Here is a 26,010-nt window from a genome sequence, read left to right on the forward strand (position 1 = left end):
TATCAGGCCCCAAATGTGTTGGGTTTTTTTGTTTTTTATCCCCCCCCCCCCCTTTTTTTTACTAGCCTGTAAGAATGAAAAGTTTTTTTTAAAATGATGCCATTTGTTTTTTTTATTGACACAACAACACACATGGACATATTCTTTGTTTAAAAATATTATTTCCTAACTGAAGTACAACAGATTTTACAAATCAAGCAAATGTGAATCTGTTTGGGGTAAATTGTAATTACAGTTATGCAAAATAAAGGACAGATTTTCTATTTCAGTTTGTGCCAAAAACAACTCCATTCAACTTTTGATAATCCCACACCTCCTGGAATGTCTCTTTTCTGCATAATTCAGGCAATGTCTCTTTTTGTTGCACCAAATAATATGAAAGCACTGACAGCAAGGATTGCTCAAATTGTGTTCCTTTCAATTTTTGAGCAAAAGTGGAATTTCAGGCACTATTGAATACCCAGTATCTTAGAAAATTTTCTTTGTCCTAACTCAGACATAATTTAGCCATTGGTGGGAGCTGATCAGCTGACCCCTAAGGGTATATAAGGAGGAAGTCAGGGTTGCACTAATTAGCTCAATTAGGATTTACGTCAATTACCATCAGCGGTATTACACGTACTTCAAATGTTTTTTGATTTATGTTCTATTATATTAAATGTACATATATATTAAGATTTTCTTTACAATACCATTTATCTTTGTATAGAAGGCTCTTTTGATTAGCAACCCCTTCCCTTGTTTTGTAACCATGCAGTTTTTAATATAAGCTGCCTTTGTTTAGTAGTTGCACCTTTACCATGCACATTTACCTCTCAAGCTTCTGGGGAAAATAATCCTATTCAATAGATCCCACTTTCTTTTGTAGCTGCCTTTGATTTAAACCCATAGGAGAAAGAAATTACATTTACTATAAAAGATAGTTTATAAAAGGAAACTATATAATATTCTATCAGTTGCTGGGTAGATAATGATGCTTGAAAATGTAAACTGCAATATGGTTCATTAAGGTAGTCACTTATCTGAATAATAATGTGTTAACAGTGACCTTTCACCCTGCTTGAAATAATTGTTTGAAAATCTAAAGTGTAGTTTTATTCTGAAAAGAGACTGTATAAGTGACAACTTCTGGCTGAACAGGTCTGTTTCTTCTATGCATTTAGAGTCATACCTACTGACTTGAGTGACATACATTTTTACTTCTTTTATAGTCTTATTATAGTATAGCACAGCTCCACAGGTAATAAAGATTGCACTAGGTTCTGTTTCTTCTTGTGTACCATTAACATATTGTCCAACTGCCCCAATTTGGCTTTGGCAGTCCCTGCTCTGTGGTTTTGAACTCAGTCCCAGGGACTCTTCAGTGCTACCCAAATCAGCTCTTGAGGAGTTGTTGGTTTTTTAAAGTTATGTACATGCCACTAGACGGCAATGTACAGAGTAGGAAGGCAGCAAGCTGAGTGAAGCTTCCTGTGGCTTTCTGCATCCAGGACCAAACTAAGTTAATACCAGGCCCTCTTCTGGTTCCATTCTTATGGCCTAGCACTCCCCTGGAGTGACAGAGACAGGCATCCCTCCTCATGGCAGTAACGATAGAGGCATGTACAGGCCAGCTGTGCTCGTTAGGTTGCCCAGAGATTGACTCTACTGCAGACCCTGATTCCTGGCAGTACCCATCCCCTTGAGGGCACCTCCTAGGGGACTTAGGGCCCAGTTTCTCACAGTACTTCTGATGAAACCCAAACAATAGATCATCTCTACCAGTTTCCAGTGCTGCTCCTATGGACCATCACCTTCCCAGTCTACCAGGTATTGGAGCTTTCCCCTAACTCAATGAGAGTTGAGGATTCACTGGACCAAGTATTCCTCCTGTCTGCAGACTGTTACAGGTGGCAGGTTGGAGTGGTTTGGGTATGGATTCTTGGTGAGAGGATTTAAAAGTGTGTTGTGAATGAGGGGGTGGGTCTTCCAGGATATGAGCAGCTGTAATCTGAAGGCCACTGTGTTTACCTGCTCTATAATCTTGAAGGGGTCCAGTTTGTTATAGTTTGGTTTGGTAGATGGGTGCCTTGATTTAAGGTGTTGGGCAGAGAGTCACACCTTCTCCCCATGGCCATATTGGAGGCAGCCTGACAGTCTAGCACTGCATGGTGTTTATAGGCTTCTTTGGTAGACTGCAAGTGTTGTCTGAGCTCCTGGTGCACCTAGTGCAAGTGGGAGGCTAAATTTGCAGTGGCCATGAGAGGGTAATTTAAGGCTAAGCCTGGGTGAAAGTGGTGGTGAAAGCCATTGTTCCCAAAGAATGGGCTATGTTGTGTTGAGGCATGGATTGCATTTGTGATGTGCAAATTCTGTGTAGCACAGGCTGGGAAACCAGTCATTCTGATGGTTACTTAGACAGCAGATTGACACTCTCTGTTCACACATTAGCCTGTGGGTAATAGGCAGATGAGGTGAGGTATTCAATGCCAGGGAGTCTGAGAAATTCCCACCAGAGTTGAGAGATGAACTGGGATACCAGTCTTTTGAACAGCTCATTAATAAGTGGTAAGAAGTACTGGATTTGGATTGTAATCTTCCTCAGAGTTTGGTAGTCCACACAAGGGAGAGGCCTTTCTTCACTACAGAGAAGATAGGAGTCCCACTGGGGAGAAGGAGGGGCTCTGCAGGTTTTCTACAAATTAACTACAGAGTGCCTGTAGTTCCAGTTTGGAGAAGGAGAAGATGTGCCCAAACGGAACCTCTGCTCCCAGCTGGAGGTCAATGAGGCAGTCGTAGCTGTAATAGAGCAGTAGGATGTCTGATTTCTTTGTGTCAAACACATCCCTCCTGTAACACCTGAAGTGCATCTTCAACTATGCTCGTGACTCGGGTCATCAAAGATTGCCCCCATAGCTCTAACAAAGTCTCAAATTGTGCTAGAAGTAGGCTTGATTTTTTTCCAGGAGCAGAGACACCCACATCAGGGCCTCCCCCATAAGCAGCTTGATATCATTCCCACCTGGGCTTGGTCAGTGAAGTATGACTATGGGCATAGGAGAAATAGGGTCTGATGCTGATTTAGGAACCCACAAAATTTTTGGTGATTGCCACTGAACTTGTCAGGCAGAGGCAGGTTAGGCTCGCAGGAAGCAGGGATTGGAGCTGAAGGCAGCATGGCTTGAGCTTGCAAGATTGTATTCTGCACCTCCAGGATGGCAACCTGGGCTTGCAAGGTCTGTGTGGCTTCCACTATCTCCATCAGAGATACTGACCTTTGTAGGATCCATGCTCCCCATATCAGCTCTAGTTTCCTTATTGTTGCTGTCTTTGGGGCTGCTCAAACTGTCAGAGTCCAGACCGTGTGTGGTGTTGCCTAGTGGTTGGAGCAGGAGCCTGTAGCCAGGAATAGGTGCCTAGGGTCAGAGCTAAAGTCAGAGGCTAGATGCCAGAGCCGAGGGACAGAGCTGAAATCAGAAGTCAGGAATCAGAGTCAAAGGTCAGAGTAGGGTTACCTGGCATGAACCAAGGCAGGCATAAGTCTGGAACAAGTCGGGGGCAAGGCTGGGAACAAGCAGGCCTAGGAGTTATCACAGCCATGGATGAATGCTTTGAGCAGACACCAAGCTGCTGGTGGGTTTAAGAGCTGGTCTGCTGACTTTTCCCACCAATTAGAGAGTATAGCCAATCAGGCAGCCTACTACAGTATATCTTTGCTTGTGAGGTTGGCCAGATACAGCTCGGCCACAGGCCCTGATTCCTGTCACCTGTCTGCATGCTCTGCCCAATGCCAGCTGTCCATTAGAATACCTCCAGCCAGCACAGTGGGAGCACGAGCCTCCTTAATACTTCAGAAAAAGAGGGAGTGAGAGAGAGAGACTGAAAGGGGGCAAAACTGAGTTTGATCGAAAAAGGCACAGTGTTGTGAGGATCAAAGACAGAAAAATAACAGTCACAGAAGAAAGGAAGAAAGACCTAAATATTGGAGAGAAAATAGGATCTTAACAGCAGGAGAGAAAAATAGAAGATCTCATTGGGAGAAGAGAAAATGATGCTTTCGGTAGGACAATCCCCATGTACTTTCTGAGAGGGGGCAAGAAAGGAGAAAAGCCCCATATGTTTTCAGGGGAAGGCCCCCGGAGAGAAGAAAAGACTTTGTCTTCCCCCTCCCGAGAAATGTAGATTTGGGAGAAGAAGAAAGAGGCATGACATTTTCCCATTAAGATTTCATTATTAGAATAGGCCTGCCATCCTCCCATGTGAACAATCTTGAGAGGGCTTCTCTTCCAGAAAACATCCACTGGTAGCGAAAGCATACACCTTCTCTCCTATACCCCTAAAGTCTTCAGTTCAGTGTGAAAAAGAAAATAATGAATATAATAATATGAAAGGTACAAAGTTTGGGGGGATGAATATACTGTAGCTATTAACACTACACTATTTTAAAGGTACTTAATACAGAAAAAGTCCTACAATAGGGTTAAATTCTGTCCTCAAATGTTCATGAGCAATTTCCACTGGCCTATCCTAGAGCAAAATTTCATCTTCTGTATTACAAAGTTCTGTTGGAAAGAGCCCTCCATACCGATAATTTTCAGGTCTCCATGCAATATCTGGGCATATATAAACTATTTTTTCTTGGACAAGAATCACCCTTTTTCTGAAACTCCAAAATGACTCAATAAATTTTCTCCAAATGAAAAAATGAAATAAAGTCTGACAGGATAATCTAAGCAAATCCACAGAATCCCCTGAGGTGCTAGCATTAATACATTTCATGCTGGGAACAGCTTTCTCAGCTTTCACCAGCTGGGTTCCTTTTTATCAAATCATAATCAGAGAAGTATCCATACAGGTGTTTGTGGATAGATGTATTATTTTTCAAGTTTGAGTCAGTGAACTATATGTACAAGTTTGTGTATTATATATATTATATATACATTTTAAAGATATTGTCCAGTAAGAGATTTACATGGATTTATCAAAGGTCAATAAAAACACTCAGACTGGATTTCATAACATTTTTTATTCCTAAAGCATTTGAACATCTAAGCATACTGTCAGCAATGTTAATACTGCTTTTGGCACTGACCCTGCAATCAGATTTCTGTGTGTGAACCTTATGCTCATGTGGAGTCCCGTTGAAGACAGTGGGCTTCAACAGAGATGGAAGTATCAGCAGATCCGATTGCCAGGACCCAGCTTTAGTTATTTTTTCTATAGTATATTTTTAGGAAAAAATGAGGGACTCTAGGGAGTTAAGTGTTTGTGCAAGTAGAAACTGGTTTAGACCAGACATTGTACTTCTGAGAAGGGTTAAAAGAACAAGTGGGCTATTAGACTGTAGAAGTCCAACAGATAGTTTGAAATTCCTCCTTTTTCACACTGTAAATCTGTAATGTGGGGTTTGTTCCTTTCTGCATGCCATTAGTGGATATTGATTTAAATAGGACTAAATCTTCTACACTATACAAGTACCTCAAGTTATATCCAGATTGCTGAATCTACCCCTCCCCCAGCCAGTAGTTTTTCTCCTGACTATTAGAACATTGTGTAGGGATAATGTGGCGGAGGGGGACTAACTTCATCTATTATATGGTAATAGAGGTCCAAGATTATCTTTTACATCCATTACAGGTAAATAGAAACATTGAAGAGATATGCTGCAGATATAAATTGAAAACTGTCAATGGGGAGCAGTGTTTTCACTCCTATTAGCCTGTCATTCCTAAGTGTAACTAAAAAAGTGTTAATTTAGGTAAAGGAACAATACAACGTTTATTCCATAGAACTGAACATTTTGGTGTCTTTTAGGAACAGATGAAATATGACGGGTTTATCATTAAAAAAATTCCTGATACTTGTGTATATGTACCTGTCTTTTTTGTCTGCATGAACTGTCTCATATATGATGGTATGGTATGTTGTAAAGGTTTCACCAACATAAGTTAGTGATTTCTGTATTACAAGTGGCCCATACAGGTCATCCCAAATGAGTGCCAGTAAAACATTTATATCACTAGATCATCAATATTCAGTATATGCTCATATATTTTACAGAAAAAAAAATTTAGAAATATTTGAGTTTTTAAAATTATTATTGGTACTTTTATTCATCTTGTTCCATCTGTAATGCCAGGTGTGAGTGTGGTTGTATATGTAAATTAGGGCTGTCAATTAATCACAGTTAATGGATGCAATTAACAGCAAAATAAATTAACTAGATTAAAAAATAGTCATGATTAATCATAGTTTTAATTGCACTGTTAAACAGAAATAGAACACCAATTTAAACTTCTTATAAATATTTTGGATGTTTTTCTACATTCTCAAATATATTGATTTCAATTACAATACAGAATACAAAGTGTACAGTGCTCACTTTATATTATTTTTATTACAAATATTTGTACAGTAAAAAAGATAAACAAAAGAAATAGTATTTTTCAATTCACTTCATACAAGTCCAATCAGTCCTACTTCTTATTCAGCCACTCGCTAAGACAAACAAGTTTGTTTACATTTACAGGAGATAATGCTGCCTGCTTCTTATTTACAATGCCATCTAAAAGTGAGAACAGGCATTCGGATGGCACTGTTGTAGCCGGTATTGCCGGATATTTACATGCCAGATCTGCTAAATATTTGTATGTCCTTCATGCTTCAATGTATAGGCTTTAAAATTTTACATTGTTTTGTTTTTTAGTGCAGTTATATAAAACAAATAATTCTACATTTATAAATTGTATTTTCACAATAAAGAGATTGCTCAACAGTACTTGTATGAGGTGAATTGAAAAAGACTATTGCATTTGTATAGCTTTTTTACAGTGAAAACATGTGTAATCAAAAATAATAATAATAATATAAAGTGATCACTAGACACTTTGTATTCTGTGTTGTAATTGAAATCAATATATTTGAAAATGAGAAAAAACATCCAAAATATTTATAATAGATTTAAATTGGTATTCTGTTATAGTTTAACAGTGTGATTAAAACTGCAATTAATCACAGCAATTTTTTTTAATCTTGCGATTATTTTTAATAGTTTGACAGCCCGAGAGAGAGAGAGAGAGAGAGAGAGTGAGTTCATATAAAACTATTAGTAACTTCTGCAATTATAGGAACTAATAGTATAGTTTTAAGCTTTTTGAGGCAGGGACTTTTCTGTTTGCATAGTGCTAGCATATTGTGGGTGCTATTTGAAACAGAAAATTACTATTATGTATGACTTTTTTGCTGGTAGCACCTACAGTGTACTAGGTGCTGTGCAAACATAAAGGCCTGATCCTACATTCCTTAGGTTATTATCACTTTCCACATATAACTACTAATAAATAGAACTGGCTGGGAAACAAAATTTTTGATCTATGAAAAATTTCAGTACTTCAGGAAAATAAAAGATGAATCAGATGAAAAAGTCAAAATTTTTCATGGGACTGAAATTCTGAAATATTTTGTTTCATAAACACCCAAAATAAAATATGCTCCTCAGAATCCCATGTTCCACAGCAGCCAGCCTGGCAGGCTGGTTGAATGCCAAGTTTTCTATGCTCCATGAACTCAACCAGCCAGTCAGGCAGATGGCGAGCTTTCCAGTCTGGAAAGCCAGCTAGCCCAGCAAGCCAACAATCCAGGGAAATGGGCAACCCACCCATCTGCCTGCTCATGTGGGAAGCTGAGGAGCCGGCCAGCTGGGGAGCTGTCTGCCTGGGGAGCCAGGAAGCCCACCAGGAAGCCAGGTAGCCCAGAGAGCTAGTTAGTTGGGAAGCCAGCCAGCATGGAAAGGCAGCCAGCCTTTCCCAGGGGAGCTGGGTGCCTGAGGCGCCAGGGATCCATGGAAAGCCAGCCTTCCAGTGGGATTGCAAGGGAGCCTCAGGAGCTGGGTGAGATAGTAGAATGCCAGCCAGCCTGCCTATGTGCCTAGTTTCCATCAAAAGTTTCAAGGGTCCTGCAGAATATTTCAAGTCCATCAAATCAGCATTTCCTAATGGAAAACTGTTCAGTTGGAAATGTTTTGACCAGTTCTATTACTAAAGTTATCTAGTTATGTGTATCAGAAATAGTGTTTTTCATCCAGCGTGGTGTGTTTTTTATTTATTTATTTTAAATATTTTTAGAATGAATTCTGGAAATGAATATAAAAAAATCTTACACCTCTTTTAAGGGGCAGCAGCTTTTTACAATTACTTTTCTCCTGCTCCACAGGTCAATATATCTAATGTGCTTTGTCTTTAAGAAATCATCAAGTTCTCAATCACTGTCAAGCTCATGGATTCTCGTTAGCTTCCGTAATCCTTACCGGAAAAGTACCATATTTTTATTTGATATCCAGATTTTCTTTTAATTTTGTTTCTTATTTCTTAGATCAGTCATTTTTATTCTCTAATTTCTCCTAAATGTTTTTCTTCCTTGCCAGAATAAATTTGTTGTATCAATTTTTTATTTGGTTTTATTTTTTGTAAAGATGGAAACAAAATATTTTAAAGTGTATGGAAAGTTTTATTTGATGTATTGTTAAAACCAAGTTATCTTGCTCTCAAAGGCTCCCCCTTCAGCAGTCCCTTTCTTTTCATCACAGCAATTAAGCACATACTTAACTACTTTCAGAGTAGCAGCCGTGTTAGTCTGTATTCGCAAAAAGAAAAGGAGTACTTGTGGCACCTTAGAGACTAACAAATTTATTAGAGCATAAGCTTTCGTGAGCTACAGCTTACTTCATCGGATGCATCCGATGAAGTGAGCTGTAGCTCACGAAAGCTTATGCTCTAATAAATTTGTTAGTCTCTAAGGTGCCACAAGTACTCCTTTTGTTTTAACTACTTTCGTATCTGATCCTGTGCTTTTAAGTCAATGGGAGCTTTACCATTGATTTAAGTGGCCACAAGATCAAGCCCTTGCTGAATAGGAATAGACTGATGTACATGCTTCTCAGGGGCTAATTTACTATATCACACTCAGATTAGAAATTGCTGTTTTTTATAACCAAAACTCAAATTGTGTGTTCAGTAACTGCTGTCTTTACAATCACCTTATGATGCGCAGAAGTGCAGAATTCTAATTCATGTCTGCATGAATATCAATATAATTTGCCTTATTTCAACATTGAAAAAAATAATAATTTTGAATTTTGAACAAAAATATACTTTCTCTGGCTGATGTATAGAGGAAAATCTAGCAATTTCAAGCAAATATCAGAATATGTATCAACTATACATGACATTTTTTTCTCCAACTCTTTTCAGAGCCAAATTTTGTGTCATCCTATGATATTGGAAACTTCACCTACTTCTTCTTCCGAGAGAATGCAGTAGAGCATGACTGTGGGAAAACCGTCTTTTCGCGGGCTGCTCGGGTCTGTAAAAATGATATTGGGGGCAGATTTTTGCTAGAGGACACCTGGACAACCTTTATGAAGGCTCGTTTGAACTGCTCTCGCCCTGGAGAAATTCCGTTTTACTACAATGAATTACAAAGCACTTTCTTCCTGCCAGAATTGGACTTAATCTATGGGATCTTTACTACTAATGTGTATGTAACTTACATAATATTTGTTAATTTTTCTGTTATATTCAGAGTAATGTCTAAGGATCTCAAGATCCCCTCAGGTTCTACATGTGGAAGGGATATTGTATAAACATGAGCAGACTGTCTTTCAGACAATCAGAATCTACAATGAGTTAGGTCCTTAATGGGCTCCAGGAGATCCAGAAATGATGAGTAGGTTGCCTGTTACAGTAATTCAGATGAGGTTTTAGCATACTTGATGCTAATTGCCTGTGTACAAATGGATAATCTGAAACTTAGTAGATTTGCTAAACAGTAGATTTGCTTTCTAAAGCCTTGTTTGAACAACAGAGTAAGTTGGAAGACATAAATTCTATGTGGACCACTTGTCAGCACTTTTCCCCACAGTGGAAGTTTGTGTAACTGTCTGCCTGCTTCATTATCTATCCATTTATCTAACATTATGAAAAAAGGACAAATCAGGAGTTTAATTTCATGAGTTATGTGTATTGTTAAAAGAGTAATTCCAAACCTTAATTCACTGTTAGCTGTTGGGCATTCAATTTATTTTGCTTCTGCTAAAAGCATTTTTATAAATATTTTAAAACCCCCAAATATTGCAGTTCTTTTCGGAGATAGTTTTATTTATGTTTTTATGCCAACACAAAATTGTAATTTGCAGCTGAGTCCCATTTTAGGTTCTCGTAGTTACTATATACAGATCTATATTGTTTACACTACGCAGAATTAGCACACTGTTGTACTTTATGTCTCATTTTCAACATGAAAATAGGAGAATGGTATAACTGGGTTGGCCAGGGTTTAACTCTTTGAGTCAGTGAGTTTGTAGAGTTTGTAGAGTGTTCAGTTCAAGTTACCTCCTTATGGGCTTTTTTTGCCAGCAAGTGGGCACTTTGTTGGGCATAATGATAGTGTTGTGTAAAAGATGTGGGCTTGAGTGCAGATCTCTTGGTTTCTGATCCTGCAAGAACTTGGGAGTATTTCAAAGGGAACAGACTTAGCCCCTGTCACAATATGACTGGCTGATTAGAAAAGGAGAAATATTAATGGATAGTGAGATGCCCTTCTTATTTGGAATAATGGTGGCTTCGATGTGTGAAATGAAGTATGTAAAAGAACAGGATTGGGAGGTAGGAATTTCTTAGTTTTAGTCCAAGCTCCGTCAATATTCTGGACAAACCACTTTACCCATTATTATTACCCAGCCAATGAAGTGAGCTGTAGCTCATGAAAGCTTATGCTCAAATAAATTTGTTAGTCTCTAAGGTGCCACGAGTACTCCTTTTCTTTTTACCCATTTTTAGATTTCCCATCTAAAAAGTGGGGATGATGATACTTTCAGTATGTGTCATGGGGGGGTGTAGTAAGAATGGCTAGTTAATGTTTATAAAGTGCTTTGAAGATGAAGAGCTTGATTGCAATAGCAAGCAAGTTGCCACCTCTTATATTCATTGGGGCTGCCTCAAATTTTCAGAGATTTACTCTCCCACCCTTGACTGCTAGGCCAGAACAGCTTTTAAGTCCAGCAAGGATGCCCGTGGTGTGCTGCTGTGAACATTTGAGTCCTGTCCCTGACCACTTTCTGGCTGGCCCCACCCATGTTGTGAAGTACTAATAGAGTTGCAGAGTTAATGAGGGGAAATGTTGCTTTTTGCGGGCAGTTAATTGATTCCTTGATGTCTTTATTTATCTCATGTTTTCATTTTGTTTTTCAGGAACAGCATAGCTGCCTCAGCAGTTTGTGTTTTCAACTTGAGTGCCATAACTCAGGCCTTCAGCGGACCATTCAAATATCAGGAGAACTCCCGCTCTGCTTGGTTGCCTTACCCCAATCCGAACCCTAATTTCCAGGTATTTACACAGAAGGGGAGGGCACTAGTCCTCAACAGTCTTCTTTAAAATGTAGCATAGTTTAAAGGTATCAAAGTACAGACTGTGAGACAAGTCATTGGAGTTCTGTATCTGGAGCCAGTCCAGTTACCGGGTAAACAAATCTATTTAGATAGATATCCGTGAAATGAGCTGCACTATATAGCCTTTGGTTCACACTACTGCATTATATGTGAAATGAACTGCACTATATAGAGATTGGCTTACATTACAAAACAGAGTAATTGATAATTGGCACAATATAACCTTCTGTTTCCTTTTGCCCAAATTAGCCAAAGGAAAAAAAGACAACTTAAGAACAATATTGCATAAAACTGGTGAGCTTTTAAAAACAGTATTTACTGGTTTCAGAGTAGCAGCCGTGTTAGTCTGTATTCGCAAAAAGAAAAGGAGTACTTGTGGCACCTTAGAGACTAACAAATTTATTAGAGCATAAGCTTTCGTGAGCTACAGCTCACTTCATCGGATGCATTTGGTGGAAAAAACAGAGGAGAGATTTATATACACACACACAGAGAACATGAAACAATGGGTTTATCATACACACTGTAAGGAGAGTGATCACTTAAGATAAGCCATCACCAACAGCAGGGGGGGGAAAGGAGGAAAACCTTTCATGGTGACAAGCAGGTAGGCTAATTCCAGCAGTTAACAAGAATATCAGAGGAACAGTGGGGGGTGGGGTGGGAGGGAGAAATACCATGGGGAAATAGTTTTACTTTGTGTAATGACTCATCCATTCCCAGTCTCTATTCAAGCCTAAGTTAATTGTATCCAGTTTGCAAATTAATTCCAATTCAGCAGTCTCTCGTTGGAGTCTGTTTTTGAAGCTTTTTTGTTGAAGTATAGCCACTCTTAGGTCTGTGATCGAGTGACCAGAGAGATTGAAGTGTTCTCCAACTGGTTTTTGAATGTTATAATTCTTGACGTCTGATTTGTGTCCATTCATTCTTTTACGTAGAGACTGTCCAGTTTGGCCAATGTACATGGCAGAGGGGCATTGCTGGCACATAATGGCATATATCACATTGGTAGATGCGCAGGTGAACGAGCCTCTCATAGTGTGGCTGATGTGATTAGGCCCTATGATGGTATCCCCTGAATAGATATGTGGACAGAGTTGGCAACGGGCTTTGTTGCAAGGATAGGTTCCTGGGTTAGTGGTTCTGTTGTGTGGTGTGTGGTTGCTGGTGAGTATTTGCTTCAGATTGGGGGGCTGTCTGTAAGCAAGGACTGGTCTGTCTCCCAAGATCTGAGAGAGCGATGGCTCGTCCTTCAGGATAGGTTGTAGATCCTTGATGATGCGTTGGAGGGGTTTCAGTTGGGGGCTGAAGGTGATGGCTAGTGGCGTTCTGTTGTTTTCTTTGTTGGGCCTGTCCTGTAGTAGGTGACTTCTGGGTACTCTTCTGGCTCTGTCAATCTGTTTCTTCACTTCAGCAGGTGGGTACTGTAGTTGTAGGAATGCATGATAGAGATCTTGTAGGTGTTTGTCTCTGTCTGAGGGGTTGGAGCAAATGCGGTTATATCGTAGCGCTTGGCTGTAGACAATGGATCGAGTGGTATGATCTGGATGAAAGCTAGAGGCATGTAGGTAGGAATAGCGGTCAGTAGGTTTCCGATATCGGGTGGTGTTTATGTGACCATCGCTTATTAGCACCGTAGTGTCCAGGAAGTGGATCTCTTGTGTGGACTGGTCCAGGCTGAGGTTGATGGTGGGATGGAAATTGTTGAAATCATGGTGGAATTCCTCAAGAGCTTCTTTTCCATGGGTCCAGATGATGAAGATGTCATCAATGTAGCGCAAGTAGAGTAGGGGCATTAGGGAACGAGAGCTGAGGAAGCGTTGTTCTAAGTCAGCCATAAAAATGTTGGCATACTGTGGGGCCATGCGGGTACCCATCGCAGTGCCGCTGATTTGAAGGTATACATTGTCACCAAATGTGAAATAGTTATGGGTCAGGACAAAGTCACAAAGTTCTGCCACCAGGTTAGCCGTGACAGTATCGGGGATACTGTTCATAGAATCATAGAACCATAGAATCATGTTCCTGACGGCTTGTAGTCCATCTTTGTGTGGAATGTTGGTGTAGAGGGCTTCTACATCCATAGTGGCTAGGATGGTGTTTTTAGGAAGATCACCAATGGACTGTAGTTTCCTCAGGAAATCGGTGGTGTCTCGAAGATAGCTGGGAGTGCTGGTAACGAAGGGCCTGAGGAGGGAGTCTACATAGCCAGACAATCCTGCTGTCAGGGTGCCAATGCCTGAGATGATGGGGCGTCCAGGATTTCCAGGTTTATGGATCTTGGGTAGCAGATAGAATACCCCAGGTCGGGGCTCCAGGGGTGTGTCTGTGCGGATTTGTTCTTGTGCTTTTTCAGGGAGTTTCTATATCTTGGCTAATTTTACATCCCCTGAAATTTGATTTTTGTGAAATTGTGAGGGACTGAAAGTTATTTACAGGAGTAGGCAAAAAAGGGAATAAAGCACTTTTCTGTAAACATTTGCACCCCTAAGTTTGAAAGAGAATGATGAGCCCCTCCACTGCTCAAAAATCTCTAGAGCGTTTGGCCTTTGAGGGGCAAATCCTCCACTTCCCAGATTCACAAAAAGCGTATTTTCAGTTTTTCACAACATCCAGAACATCACATGGAATTCCATCCAAAATTTTTGAGTTTTTAAAGTTTATTCTATTTCATAAGAGTTTCATGAAAATAATAAAATATTGACCTTCCCCCGCTCAAAACATGTAACCGTGTGATATTAGTCGTACAATAAAAATCCCTGATTCTGCCATTGCATCCAATGCATCTCCATGCAGTCACATTATCTTAAGTTAGGCTCTGTGTGGGCATAGGGGTCCACCCACCCAGACTGGATTGTAAGCTCCGGGCCCAAGTTTCCACTGTATTACAGCTAAAAGAAAAGGAGTACTTGTGGCACCTTAGAGACTAACAAATTTATTTGAGCATAAGCTTTCGTGAGCTACAGCTCACTTCAAGCTTATGCTCAAATAAATTTGTTAGTCTCAGTACTCCTTTTCTTTTTGTGGATACAGACTAATATGGCTGCTACTCTGAAACCTGTATTATAGCTGTGCTTCTTGATACATGAAAAACTAAAGTTCCATCTGCCTCATCAAACTTTATGTACACAGTAGAGAGAGATTAGAGATCAAGCACACTGGCTTGGATGAACGCAAGGCTAATTTTATATTCCGTTGACACAGAGTCTCATCTCATTGCTCACTGCTCCCTAGTGACAGGTTTCACTTTAAATATTCACAGCTAATACCACATCCCCCTTTCTGAAAACAGAAGAATGATAAAACCTTTATATTAAACAACATTTAACAGGAATAAAATATCAAAATTAAACAAGAATTGACATCCCTCTGAAGGACAGGGTAGACTGCCTGAACCTTCAGCCTTTTGGCAGAGATTTATTCTGCCCTTTTAAGATATTTGGCTACTTGTCCTCAACTTTCTTGATTACTCAAGATCTCCTGTCTTCCTGGAGGATTACCTAAGGTCATCTTTCCCTAGCTGGATATCTCCTTGCAGGAAGAAGATCTGGACGACAAGGGGGTGATCAGGATGTATTGTACATCCTCTTGGTGATGCAACAAGATGACACCAGTTCTGATGATGATTCCTGTTAGCACCCTAACAAAGTAGAATCGAGGTGTCTTGACACACGCCTGCATTGTCCCACTTTCCTAAGAATATTTTGCCCAAATGTGATCACCTAGTTTCTGTTCTCCCAAGGATTTGACTATTCTGTGCCTGTCAAAGTTCCTCTTCTGATGAGTATTATCTTGATCTTCCTTATTCTGTAGTCTGTGAAGTCAGGCCAACAAGAATCTAGTTGGGAAGAGATGGTTGGGATAGTGGACATCACTTTGCTTCAGATTTTGAGCCATATATGAACAGGGAAGATGAGACTCTGAGGATTTAGAAAGAAGTTGTTTTATTTTGTTTTTATTGTGCGTTCTGCTTCACCATTACTCTGAGGAGACTGTGGACTGGATTGACATGAGTGAAAGCATAAGTACCTGAAACCTCTTAAAGGTCTCAGAGGAAAAATGAGGACCATTGTCAGAGGTTACTTGCTCTAGAATCCTGAAATATGGGTTTTATCCTCCCCATAACTACACTTTATGTGTGTAATGAGGTATGCCAACCCCACACTGAGCCAGCAAGGGTTATAAGCTGTCGTGAGCCTACTCAGCCCTATCCGCTATAGCTGCACTCACTGTCAGGTAATGAAGGGCAGTCAAAATTGGAAGAGGATGTCTCATTAGCTGGCTGACCAGGGAAGAGGAGAGACCTATCCTTTGCTTCCTGGGGAAAGGACTGGCCCAGAATCTCTGCAGAGACTGCTGATTTTCATAATCCCTCCAGAAGAAGGTAGGCCAGGCACAGGACTAGTAAATTTATTATCTTCATGGGACTATTTACTTTATTATAAAAAGACTACTGGGCTGCCTGAGAAAGGTCTGAAGGGCCTAACAAGATGGTTGCAGGGAAGCTCTTCCCATGGTGTGTGGGGAACTGCCTCAGTAAACCCAGTGGACTTCTGCACCCTACTCGAGTCTGCCCTGTAGTTCTCTTTGGACCTTGAAGAGCATGATCACAATATGGCGTTAAGCAATCTGGCAATTTCAGTGAATTTTGAGAAATAATCAGTCATCAAAAGATAGGTTGCATTGTCCAGATAGAAAAGATCAATCCCAACTTTCTGCCTTTCTGGTAGAGCAGATGGTAGTAATACTTCCAACGGATTGGTTCTCATGTGAGCACAAATATCATATTTCTCAACTCTCTGTTGTAGTTGTTTGTTCAGTACAGACCGCCAAACAGACTATTTAACTCTCTCCCTGCATTTTGTAATACCTTGGGGTCTCCCATGCAGTCTGTCAAGGATTTCCTGTTGCACTGATAGGGATAACCAGCTGGTTTAGGGTAAGATCCCCAGAAACCACCCAACATGGTTTCACAGAGGTTTCTGACTCTCTCTTTTGTCCAGCCTTCTTTGCAGTGAGTCATGACTTGACACAGTAATTCATCTGCCTCTTGATTCTTTTTCAGTATTTGCAGGCATTCATGGTCAGTTTCCACATGAAATGTTATGCCCGCTAGAAAGTCTCTGAAATATTCACAAAGCTATGTGTAGTGGCTAGGGCATCTTTTTTTTAATTTGTGTGTAGTGCTGCTCTGTATTGGTGATTGAGAAGGTGATTGTTCCTCAAGGAGGACTGCCCCTATCAGATAAAGCTGTTCTGGTTTTATTTGGCTTCTATAGGGCCAAAATATGCCAAATGGTAGCCTACTAAAACAAGAAGTCCCAAAAGGTTGATGAAGTTTTTTAGCAGTGCAGATTCTGCAGCTAATGGTACGTGCCAAAACCTACACTGGAAATCCAATTTTGAGAAGACTTTTGTTTCACTCAGATGTCCGGGGAGATGTTCAATACATGGGTGTACATGTCACTATCTGTAGACATTCTCATTGAGCTTGGTAAAATCTACACATTTCAGAACTTTGTCATTTGGTTTTGGGACCACTGCCCTGCCTGCACTCCATTCACCTTGGGTGTCTATTTTGGAAATGACATTCATCTGCTCCATGCAGCTGAACTATGCCTTCACCCTGGGCAATAGGGAGGGAGACTCTTCTAGGTGTCACAGAGTAAATGGCTTTGCTTTTGGTGTAAGTTTAATGTGGTATTGTCCCACTAATATTTCTAATACTTGGAATAATATTGAGAACCTCTTCTTGATCTAAGCTTTGAGGCCAGTGGTGACATATAACCATGCCTGGGGGCTGTAGTTGCTGGGAGGCCAAACATAGCAATGTGTAGACCATCTAAACATAAACATAAACTTTGTGAGATGTGGTCTTCTCTCCAAGTTTTAGAGGGCCAAAAAATTCCTTTTCACATTTAATAGGGACTGTACTGGGCCTTTCATAGCCTTTTTTTGCTCTTGAAGAGTTGATGTTTTCATCCTCCTATGAAGTGATTCTAGAATCAGTGTTACATCAGCACATTTGTCTATTTTGAAGTTTATTTTCTAGGTTTCCCAAGGTGATTGTTGTGATCAATGGTGGGGTTTTATGGTCATATCCTGTTGCTCCAAGAGGGCTATCTCAATGTCTTTTAGGTCATTGTCTTGAAAGACAGGTGTTACCATGCACTGAGACCAGCAGACTGCTGCATAATGTTTGCCATTTAGACATTTCCTGCATGTGGTGTCACCTGCTGGACAAAGCCATTGGCTGGGAGGTGGTTTGCCACACTATGAGCATTCTTTCCTGCTCTTGTTGTATTCCTTTTCTTTACTCCATGTTAGCATAACCCCCCTTTGTACTCGTATTGAACTGGGTAGGTATTGTTCCGGGGACTCCTGAGATATTTTCCTCCCCATGTCTGTGGCTTCTCTAGTGGGTTCTTACTCAAAGTTATTCCTGAGAAGAGTCTGTTGCTTCTTTATCAACTGATTTTGGAGGACTATGTTCTTGGCTGTCTCTAATGTTAGGTTAGGATAATTTTGCAGTTTTTCTAATAGTTGGTCTGTCCCTCAGCCCTAAAACAAGCCTGTCTCTGATTAAGTCTTTGCTCATCTCTCTGTAGCCACAGTTCTGGATTAGGGTGTGCAGGGCTCCTATGAAAACATTCACTGTTTCGCCCTTCTCTTGCTTAGTGAAATTGTGCTTGCTCACAAATCATATTGTGCTGTGACATGAAATGCTTCTCCAGTACTTCTTTAATTTTATTGAGCTGTTTCACCTGAGCAGCTATGAGCTATCTTGGAAGGATAATGTTGTCTGCTGCAAGTCCCACTGTACAGAGCAGAGTATTGTCTTCTCTCTGGTTGCTAGTATAAGCCAGAACCGGACGGAACCTCTGGAATCTGCTTACCCAGAATGGCCATCCCTCAGGGTGCTGGACATCAAATTCTGTTGTGGGGAGGAGGGTATTTGGGAAAAGGTGGGGTCAGATGTAGCCATCTCTGCTGTTTTACCACATTTTGCCCTCCCACCCGCTTTTTGTTTGTTTGTTTATTTGCCTCTGTGTGGAATAAGGTGGTGTGGCCTTTAAGGAATCAAGCTGGTGTTGCTGTGGACCACATAGCCTTAGTTTCAGTGTCCCTTACTCATCAAAGCAGTTCTCTCTGGATTCTCTGTGTTTTCAAGCTTTTTCTCTGCTTGTTGTACTGCTAACTCTGTGCACTATTCTGGCTGGGCTGGAGGGCCTGCTTGTCTAGCTTCCTGTACTTTCTTCTTTTTTCAGGGATGTTCTCTCATCTGTTGGGTCTTTATTCAATCCCACTCTGATACCATGTAGAGATTACAGAGACCCAGCAGCACACTGTGGTTGGGATGAATGCAAAACTGACTTTGTTTTCTCTTCACATAGACTCTTATCCCCTTGCTCTGTGTCCCCTACTGGTCACTTTAAGTGGTCACAGCTAACACCACATACACTGTGTTTATGCTCACCCCAAAGCATGATGTAGTTTGAAAAGCTGATGTGTCTTGCAGGGTAGCAGTATAAGGGCTCAGTTTTGATCCCCTGATATTCACAAGTCTATGAGAGAGGAACAATGTATTCAAGTGTGAGGCCAGAACAATGTGAAGAGGGAGCATTGTTTTACAGAAAAGGGCAGTAATGTTTTTCCTAATCCATGGTCAGAATATAGTGTATCTTTCTGTGCAAGAAGATCCACAGATATTAACAAAGTCTTCAGCCCTTTTACAGCTTTGAGGGCACAACTAGGGTGACCAGGTGTCCGATTTACAAAGTTACAGGTACAACCGTACTTGACATTGAAAGGTATAAGGAGTGCTTCCCTAAAGTGCTCACTATTTTACTGTAGCAAAGGCAACAGGTGCTTCAGTGTAACAAGGAATAAAAATAGTTTGTGAAGCATTGTGCCCCTTCATTTAAACTTGTTAGCTGTAGTGTAGCTAAAACACTGTACATCCCCTGATTCCATATTGTAAAACTAATTAGTCCAAAGGTGGGGAAATCTGTGAAACTTTCTAAAAAAAAAAAAAAGAAAAGAAAATTTTAGATAAGTACAGATAAATTTTCCTATATTTCTGCCCAGAAAGTTCCACAGATCCGAACAATACGATTTTATCAGCAATGTGGCTCCAGTGGGAGAAATAGAAAGGGAAACTATATAATATCAGTAGTTTACAAAGTTAACTTGTTTTTACTGAGATACTATTGTGTGCAGCACCTTTCACCTAATGTTGATGTTTGTATGTCTGACTTGTAGAATTTAATGAAGGTTTTGAAAGAAGACCAAATGCATGCCTTTTAGGAATCAAAAGACCTTTACATCGTTGAAGTAGAATCTCTAGCAGGGGACTTGCGAGTGGTTTCCACTTCCTTTGTGCTGCCTGAGTGATGCAAATGAAGCAGAACAGGGCAGAGAATCTGCCCCAAATTATTGATTAGAGCCCCAGGCCCTTTTTGTAGTAATATGGTTGACTCTAAGGCTGAAAAGGCTGGACACCAGTTGGGTTAGCTAACTGCAGAATCAGTCTATATTTATATGGAGAGCTTTTGAGTTATTGGTATTTTGAGTGTGAAGATTTCACATGGAGCAGAATAAGTATAAGTATAATTAGGGAGGCCAAAAAGGAATTTGAAGAGCAACTAGAAAAAGACACAAAAACTAATAGCAATGTTTTTTGTAAGTACATCAAAGCCTGCCAAACAGTCAGTGGGGCCACTGGATAATTGAGGTGTTAAAGGTGCACTCAAGGAGCATGAGGTTATTGCAGAGGAACTAAATGAACTCTTAGCATCAGTCTTCACTGCAGAAGATGTGAGGAAGTTTCCCACACGTGAGCCATTTTTTTTAGGTCAGAAATCTGAGGAACAGTCCCAGATGGAGGAGTCAATAAAGGAGGTTTTGGATCAAATAGATAAATTAAAAAGTATTAAGTCACCAGGACCAGATGGTATTCACCAAAGAGTTCTGAAGGAACTAAAATATGAAATTGCAGAACTACTAACTCTGGTATGTAACCTATTGCTTAAATGAGATGTATTAGATATATAGATACATATTAGATAAGATATACTATAGCTGAAAAAGGTACAGTGAAGGGTATGGAGCAGCTTCTATATGAGGAGAGATTAAAAAGACTGGGAAGATATGATAGTTGTCTATAAAATCATGAATGGTGCAGATAAAGTGAATAAGGAAGTGCTATTTACCCCTTCACATAACACAAAAATCAGGGCTCACCCAATTAAATTAATGGCAGCTAGTTTACAACAAACAAAAGGAAATACTTCTTCACACAGTGCACAGTCAATCTGTGGAACTCATAGCCGGGGATGTTGTAAATGCCAAAAGTATAACTGGGTTAAAAAAGAATTAGATAAATTCTTGGAAGATAGGTCAATCAAAGGCTATTAGCCAAGATTTTCAGGAATGCAACCCCATGCTCTGGGTGTCCCTAAGCCTCTGACTGCAGGACGCTGGGACTGGATGACAGGGGATGGAAAGAATTATTCTTCATAACTTACCTTTTTCTGAAGTTATGCTACAACTTAATCAACAAGGAGTCCGGTGGCACCTTAAAGACTAACAGATTTATTTGGGCAAAAGCTTTCGTGGGCTAGAGCCCACTTCATCGGATGCATGGAGTGAAAAGTACAGATGCAGGCATTATTATACTGACACATGAAGAGAAAGGAGTTACCTCACAAGTGGAGAACCAGTGTTGACAGGGCCAATTCGATCAGGGTGGAAGTAGTCCACTCCCAATAATAGATGAGGAGGTGTCAATTCCAGGAAAGGCAAAGCTGCTTTTGTAATGAGCCAACCACTCCCAGTTCCTATTCAGGTCCAAATTAATGGTGTTAAATTTCCAAATGAATTTTAGTTCTGCTGTTTCTCTTTGAAGTCTGTTTCTGAATTTTTTTTGTTCAAGTATAGCTACTTTTAAATCTGTTATAGAATGTCCAGGAAGATTGAAGTGTTCTCATACTGGCTTTTATATGTTACCATTCCTGATGTCCGATTTGTGTCCATTTATTCTTTTAGGTAGGGACTGTCTGGTTTGGCCAATGTACATGGCAGAGGGGCACTGCGGGCACATGATGGCATATATTCAGTTAGCTTCCAACCCAACCATGAAAAGGTTTATTCCCTAAAGCTAGTCAGATGATGACTAAGCAGATTCAGTATCAAGATCTGTGTGATGGCATATATAACATTAGTAGACGTGCAGGTGAATGAATCGCTGATGTGATTGGGTCCTCTGATGATGTCGTCACAACATGGTTCTAAGATTTCATATGGGTGTTAAGATTTATTTTACATTTATATATATATATATGTATATATATATATCTATATATATCTATATATATATATATATACTTTTATTTGTTTACAGTGTGGTACAATGGACCAGGGTCTGTACATGAATCTGACTGAGAGGAATCTTCAGGATGCCCAGAAATTTATTCTAATGCATGAGGTGGTTCAGCCAGTTATTCCAATTCCTTACTTCATGGAGGACAACAGCCGATTTTCCCATGTGGCAGTGGATGTGGTGCAGGGCAAGGACATGCTTTTCCATATCATCTATCTGGCCACAGGTACGACTTAATGGTGCTGAGAAAACTGTAGAAAGTCCGAGATCCTTTTCAATGGTCTGTGCATCAGCTCTGAAATGCCTAAACCATGCTGGAGAACTGGGTTTGTAATTTGACAGCATTAACTGTGCCCTTCACCTATCCAAAGTAGATAAGCTAAACACCAGGCATTTTTTGGTGTGTGTGTGTGTGGTTCTTTTGTACAAAATGTGAAAAATCAAGGCTCTATTTCCTCTGCATGAAAAGGGGCTAATTTTTCAAATGGAGGTTTCCTCCCCCATGCCTGTTCCACAAGGTTGAAGGGGAAAACCACACTTCCCCTGATGGGACAATATGCTAGAGAGTCCAAGAGTGGTGTCTTGCTGGGTTTCTTTGCCTCTTTCTTGGTTTTTGCAGCATAGACTATGATCTTGCCCATAGTGTTTTGGGATATTTTCGTATGGAAGATGTTACACAAATGCCACATATTATTATTACTATTGGTATTTTTTATATTTCTTTTTGTCCCTCATTCCCTGCTTCTGCCAGCAAGAATTGGATGATAAACCCCTTTTCAGGTCACCCCTAAATAATTTATCCTTAGAAAAGCTTTCCTACTTAGCCTTTTGCCCTGAAGTTCAGAAATGAAAGAAAAATATTCTGTTGAGAATGTCACTGTCTTCTTGTCTATAAAGACTTTAGTAGAGAATGAATTTTTGTCCTAACCTTTTATAAGGTAATTGAGAATGTGAGAACTGTTTCTAATGCACACTGCTTTACAGAGTGGGTCACTGACTACATTATTCCACTGATTGAAATTCAGATGCAAAACAATTGAATTGAGTAATAGCGAGTATATAGCCTGCTCCTGTAAACTCTTCTCCATATAATTAGTCCTCACAGAACTAGTCCTATAGACATCAGTGGAGGACTACTCAGGTCAACAATGGTTTTCAGGATTCGTTTCATGTTAGTATAGTAACAAGTATGGAGATTTTAGGGAAAGAGCTCTTTATTAAAATAATAACAGCTATTTGCTTGAATCTGCTCTCATTGAAGTCAATGGCAAAACTCCCATTGATTCCAGAGAGAGCAGGATCCATATTTCTTGTTATAAATCTCCAAAATTACAGCTTCTTAATGGAAACATCTTGTTCTTTGGAGCATTGTGGTTCAATCTACAATATGACTTTCTCTAGATACTTCTGAATCCAATCAATAAATCAATCTTTTATTAGTACCCTGCTTCTTTTTGACTATTATTATGACATTATATTATTATTTGGTGTTTTCAGTTGAGACAATGCTTCCTTGTGTACTATCATGGAATATCAACCTTTGTCAAGGTTGCTTCCCCACTCTGAACTCTAGGGTACAGATGTGGGGACCTGCATGAAAACCTCCCAAGCTTACTTTTAAGAGCTTAGGTTAAAACTTCCCCAAGGTACAAACTATTTTACCTTTTGCCCTTGGACTTCCACTGCCACCACCAAACGTCTGGGTTTATTTTTGAGAAAGCGTTGTTTGGAAACGTCTTTCCCCCCAAAATCGTCACCAAAACCTTGCACCCCCTTACCTGGGGAAGGCTTGATAAAAATCCTCACCAATTTGCATAGGTGACCACAGACCCAAACCCTTGGATCTTAAAAACAATGAACAAAACATTCAATTTCTTACAAGAAGAATTTTAATATAAGAAAAGGTAAAAAGAATCACCTCTGTAAAATCAGGATGGTAAATACCTTACAGGGTAATTAGATTCAAAACATAGAGAATCCCTCTAGGCAAAACCTTAAGTTACAAGAAAGACACAAAGACAAGCATAGTCATTCTATTCAGCACAGTCTAATTTCTCAGCCATTTAAAGAAATCGTAATCTAACGCATATCTAGCTAGATTACTTACTAAGTTCTAAGACTCCATTCCTGATCTGTCCCCGGCAAAAGCGTCACACAGACAGACAGACCCTTTGTTTCTCCCTCCCTCCAGCTTTGAAAGTACCTTGTCTCCTCATTGGTCATTGTGGTCAGGTGCCAGCGAGGTTATCCTAGCTTCTTAACCCTTTACAGGTGAAAGGATTTTTTCTCTGGCCAGGAGGGATTTTGAAGGTGTTTACCCTTCCCTTTATATTTATGACAACCTTACTCATTGTTGCACTGCAAACATATGCTGTGCAATAAAAGACTTTAATGGGCTATAGCACCCCAAGGATTTGGACAAGTATAGTGAAAACATTTTAATAAATTATAGTATCTTTAGTGAAATCATAGCCATACAAAATATAGTTTATCCTGTGCAACCCCCATGATAGAAATCACCAAAATGCATTTGGAATTTTTTTTGTACTGGGTTGCTATTGCTGCATTGACAGAGATTTGATCCCATCATAATGAGAGTATCTAGAATTATGTAACTTCTCACAGTTCCTGATTGTCTCCAGGTTTTTAATTTTGTTCACTGTGCTTTCTGTTATAACTAAGTTGATAAATGTAGGCCCCCAAGTTTTAAGGCTCTGAGGCTGGCTAACAAACAGCCCTATTCATTGAAAGGTATATGCTCTTTTTATGCACCTTTTCATGCTGATAAATAAGGTCTAGGTCCTTATTCAGGCAAAACCATTTCATGAATTCAAAAGCTATTGAGGGCACTTAGCCTCTCACAGGAGCTACTTGGCACCTTGTAGTTGTGACATTGAGAGAGAAAGAGAGTGGGAGAACATGCACATAACTAGAGTTAAGGATGGAGGTTCAGCTATAATTTTAATGTTACTAAGTTTGTCAATATGAACTTTGAGCCCAAACCTTGGTTTAAACCTAATAGTTGCATTTAATTTCTTTGGGATTTTTTTAAACTATCATTTACATGACAGGCCAGAAAGGCTTTATTTATTTATTTATTTATTTATTTTAGAATATCATGCCACATTTCACAATTAGGGATTTGTTTGTGTCTAGAGACACTCCTACTTCAAGACTATATTCCAAAGTGTAGTTCACAGCAGTCTTTTCCCTTATTGAGCCTGATAACATTAGCTCTGATGACACAAACTTTTCTGCAGATTGTATAGTTTGCATTTGAAATGACAGAGCAGTTTGGGATGTTGTGTCCACTCAAATACTGGACAGGCCATTGATTTCTTGTCTTGACATTTTGCCTGTAGCAAGTGCTTCATGTTGTAAAACTAATTCTTAGGTTTTCCATTCTAAGTTTTGGACTGTCCTGTTTGTATGTGTCAACAAAGGAAAACAATCGCACTCATGAGAAGGACCATGGAATCTTTCACCACTTTCATTTAGAGCTATGCAAACCGTTTTATATATACACTACAAAAATACCAGAAACCAGCCCTCCACGTCCTATACAGTTTGAGTCATGAGAGTCATGACTTAACAGTGGGTGGATAGAAATACCACAGACAGTTTTAAAAACTCTAAAACATTTCTAAATAGTGTTTTCTGTCTCTTGTATACACGTGATGGTGCTGTGGGGTAGTTACAGTTTTATTGACACTTGTCTGGGATGACCTTGACTCTGGAAAGGATCCAGAGGCTAGCAACAAAGATGATCAAAGGGAAGAAAGGGAAGCCATATATATGATCAAAGGCTGAAGAAACTGGGTAGGTTTAGTTTGGAAAAGAGGAGATCAAGAGGGGATATGATAGCGGTCTTCAGATACTTGAAAGGCTGCCATAAAAAGATGGAGAAAAGTTGTTCTCTTTTGCCATAGAGAGCAGGACAAGAGGCAATGGGTTCAAACTACAGCATAATTGATTTAGATTAATTTCAGGAAAAACATCCTAATCGTAAGAACAGTAGGACTATGGAACAGACTGCCGAGAAAGGTTGTGGAAGCTTCTTCACTGGAGGTTTTCAAAAGGAAGCTGGATCGCCACCGGTCTTGGATGGTTTAGACACAGCAAATCCTGCATCTGGGCAGGGGGTTAGACTAGATGACCCTTGCAGTCTTTTCTAATCCTATGATTCTATAATTCACTCACTCATGA

At 39.9% G+C, this 26,010-nt stretch overlaps 1 protein-coding gene across 2 annotated transcripts in view; it reads left to right on the plus strand.

Annotated features, from left to right (window-relative positions):
- The window catches only part of SEMA5A (semaphorin 5A), a 627,428-nt gene that overhangs the window by 403,104 nt on the left and 198,314 nt on the right, over positions 1 to 26,010 (plus strand). For both annotated transcript variants that reach the window (XM_038392658.2, XM_038392657.2), the window contains exons 8-10: positions 9,228 to 9,513; positions 11,226 to 11,361; positions 21,826 to 22,030. In XM_038392658.2, the coding sequence (XP_038248586.1) occupies positions 9,228 to 9,513; positions 11,226 to 11,361; positions 21,826 to 22,030 (627 nt within the window). The remainder of the gene's footprint in view (positions 1 to 9,227; positions 9,514 to 11,225; positions 11,362 to 21,825; positions 22,031 to 26,010) is intronic.

The sequence above is a fragment of the Dermochelys coriacea genome, chromosome 2 (genome assembly GCF_009764565.3).
Source record: "Dermochelys coriacea isolate rDerCor1 chromosome 2, rDerCor1.pri.v4, whole genome shotgun sequence".
In the NCBI taxonomy this organism is placed as follows: Eukaryota; Metazoa; Chordata; order Testudines; family Dermochelyidae; genus Dermochelys; species Dermochelys coriacea.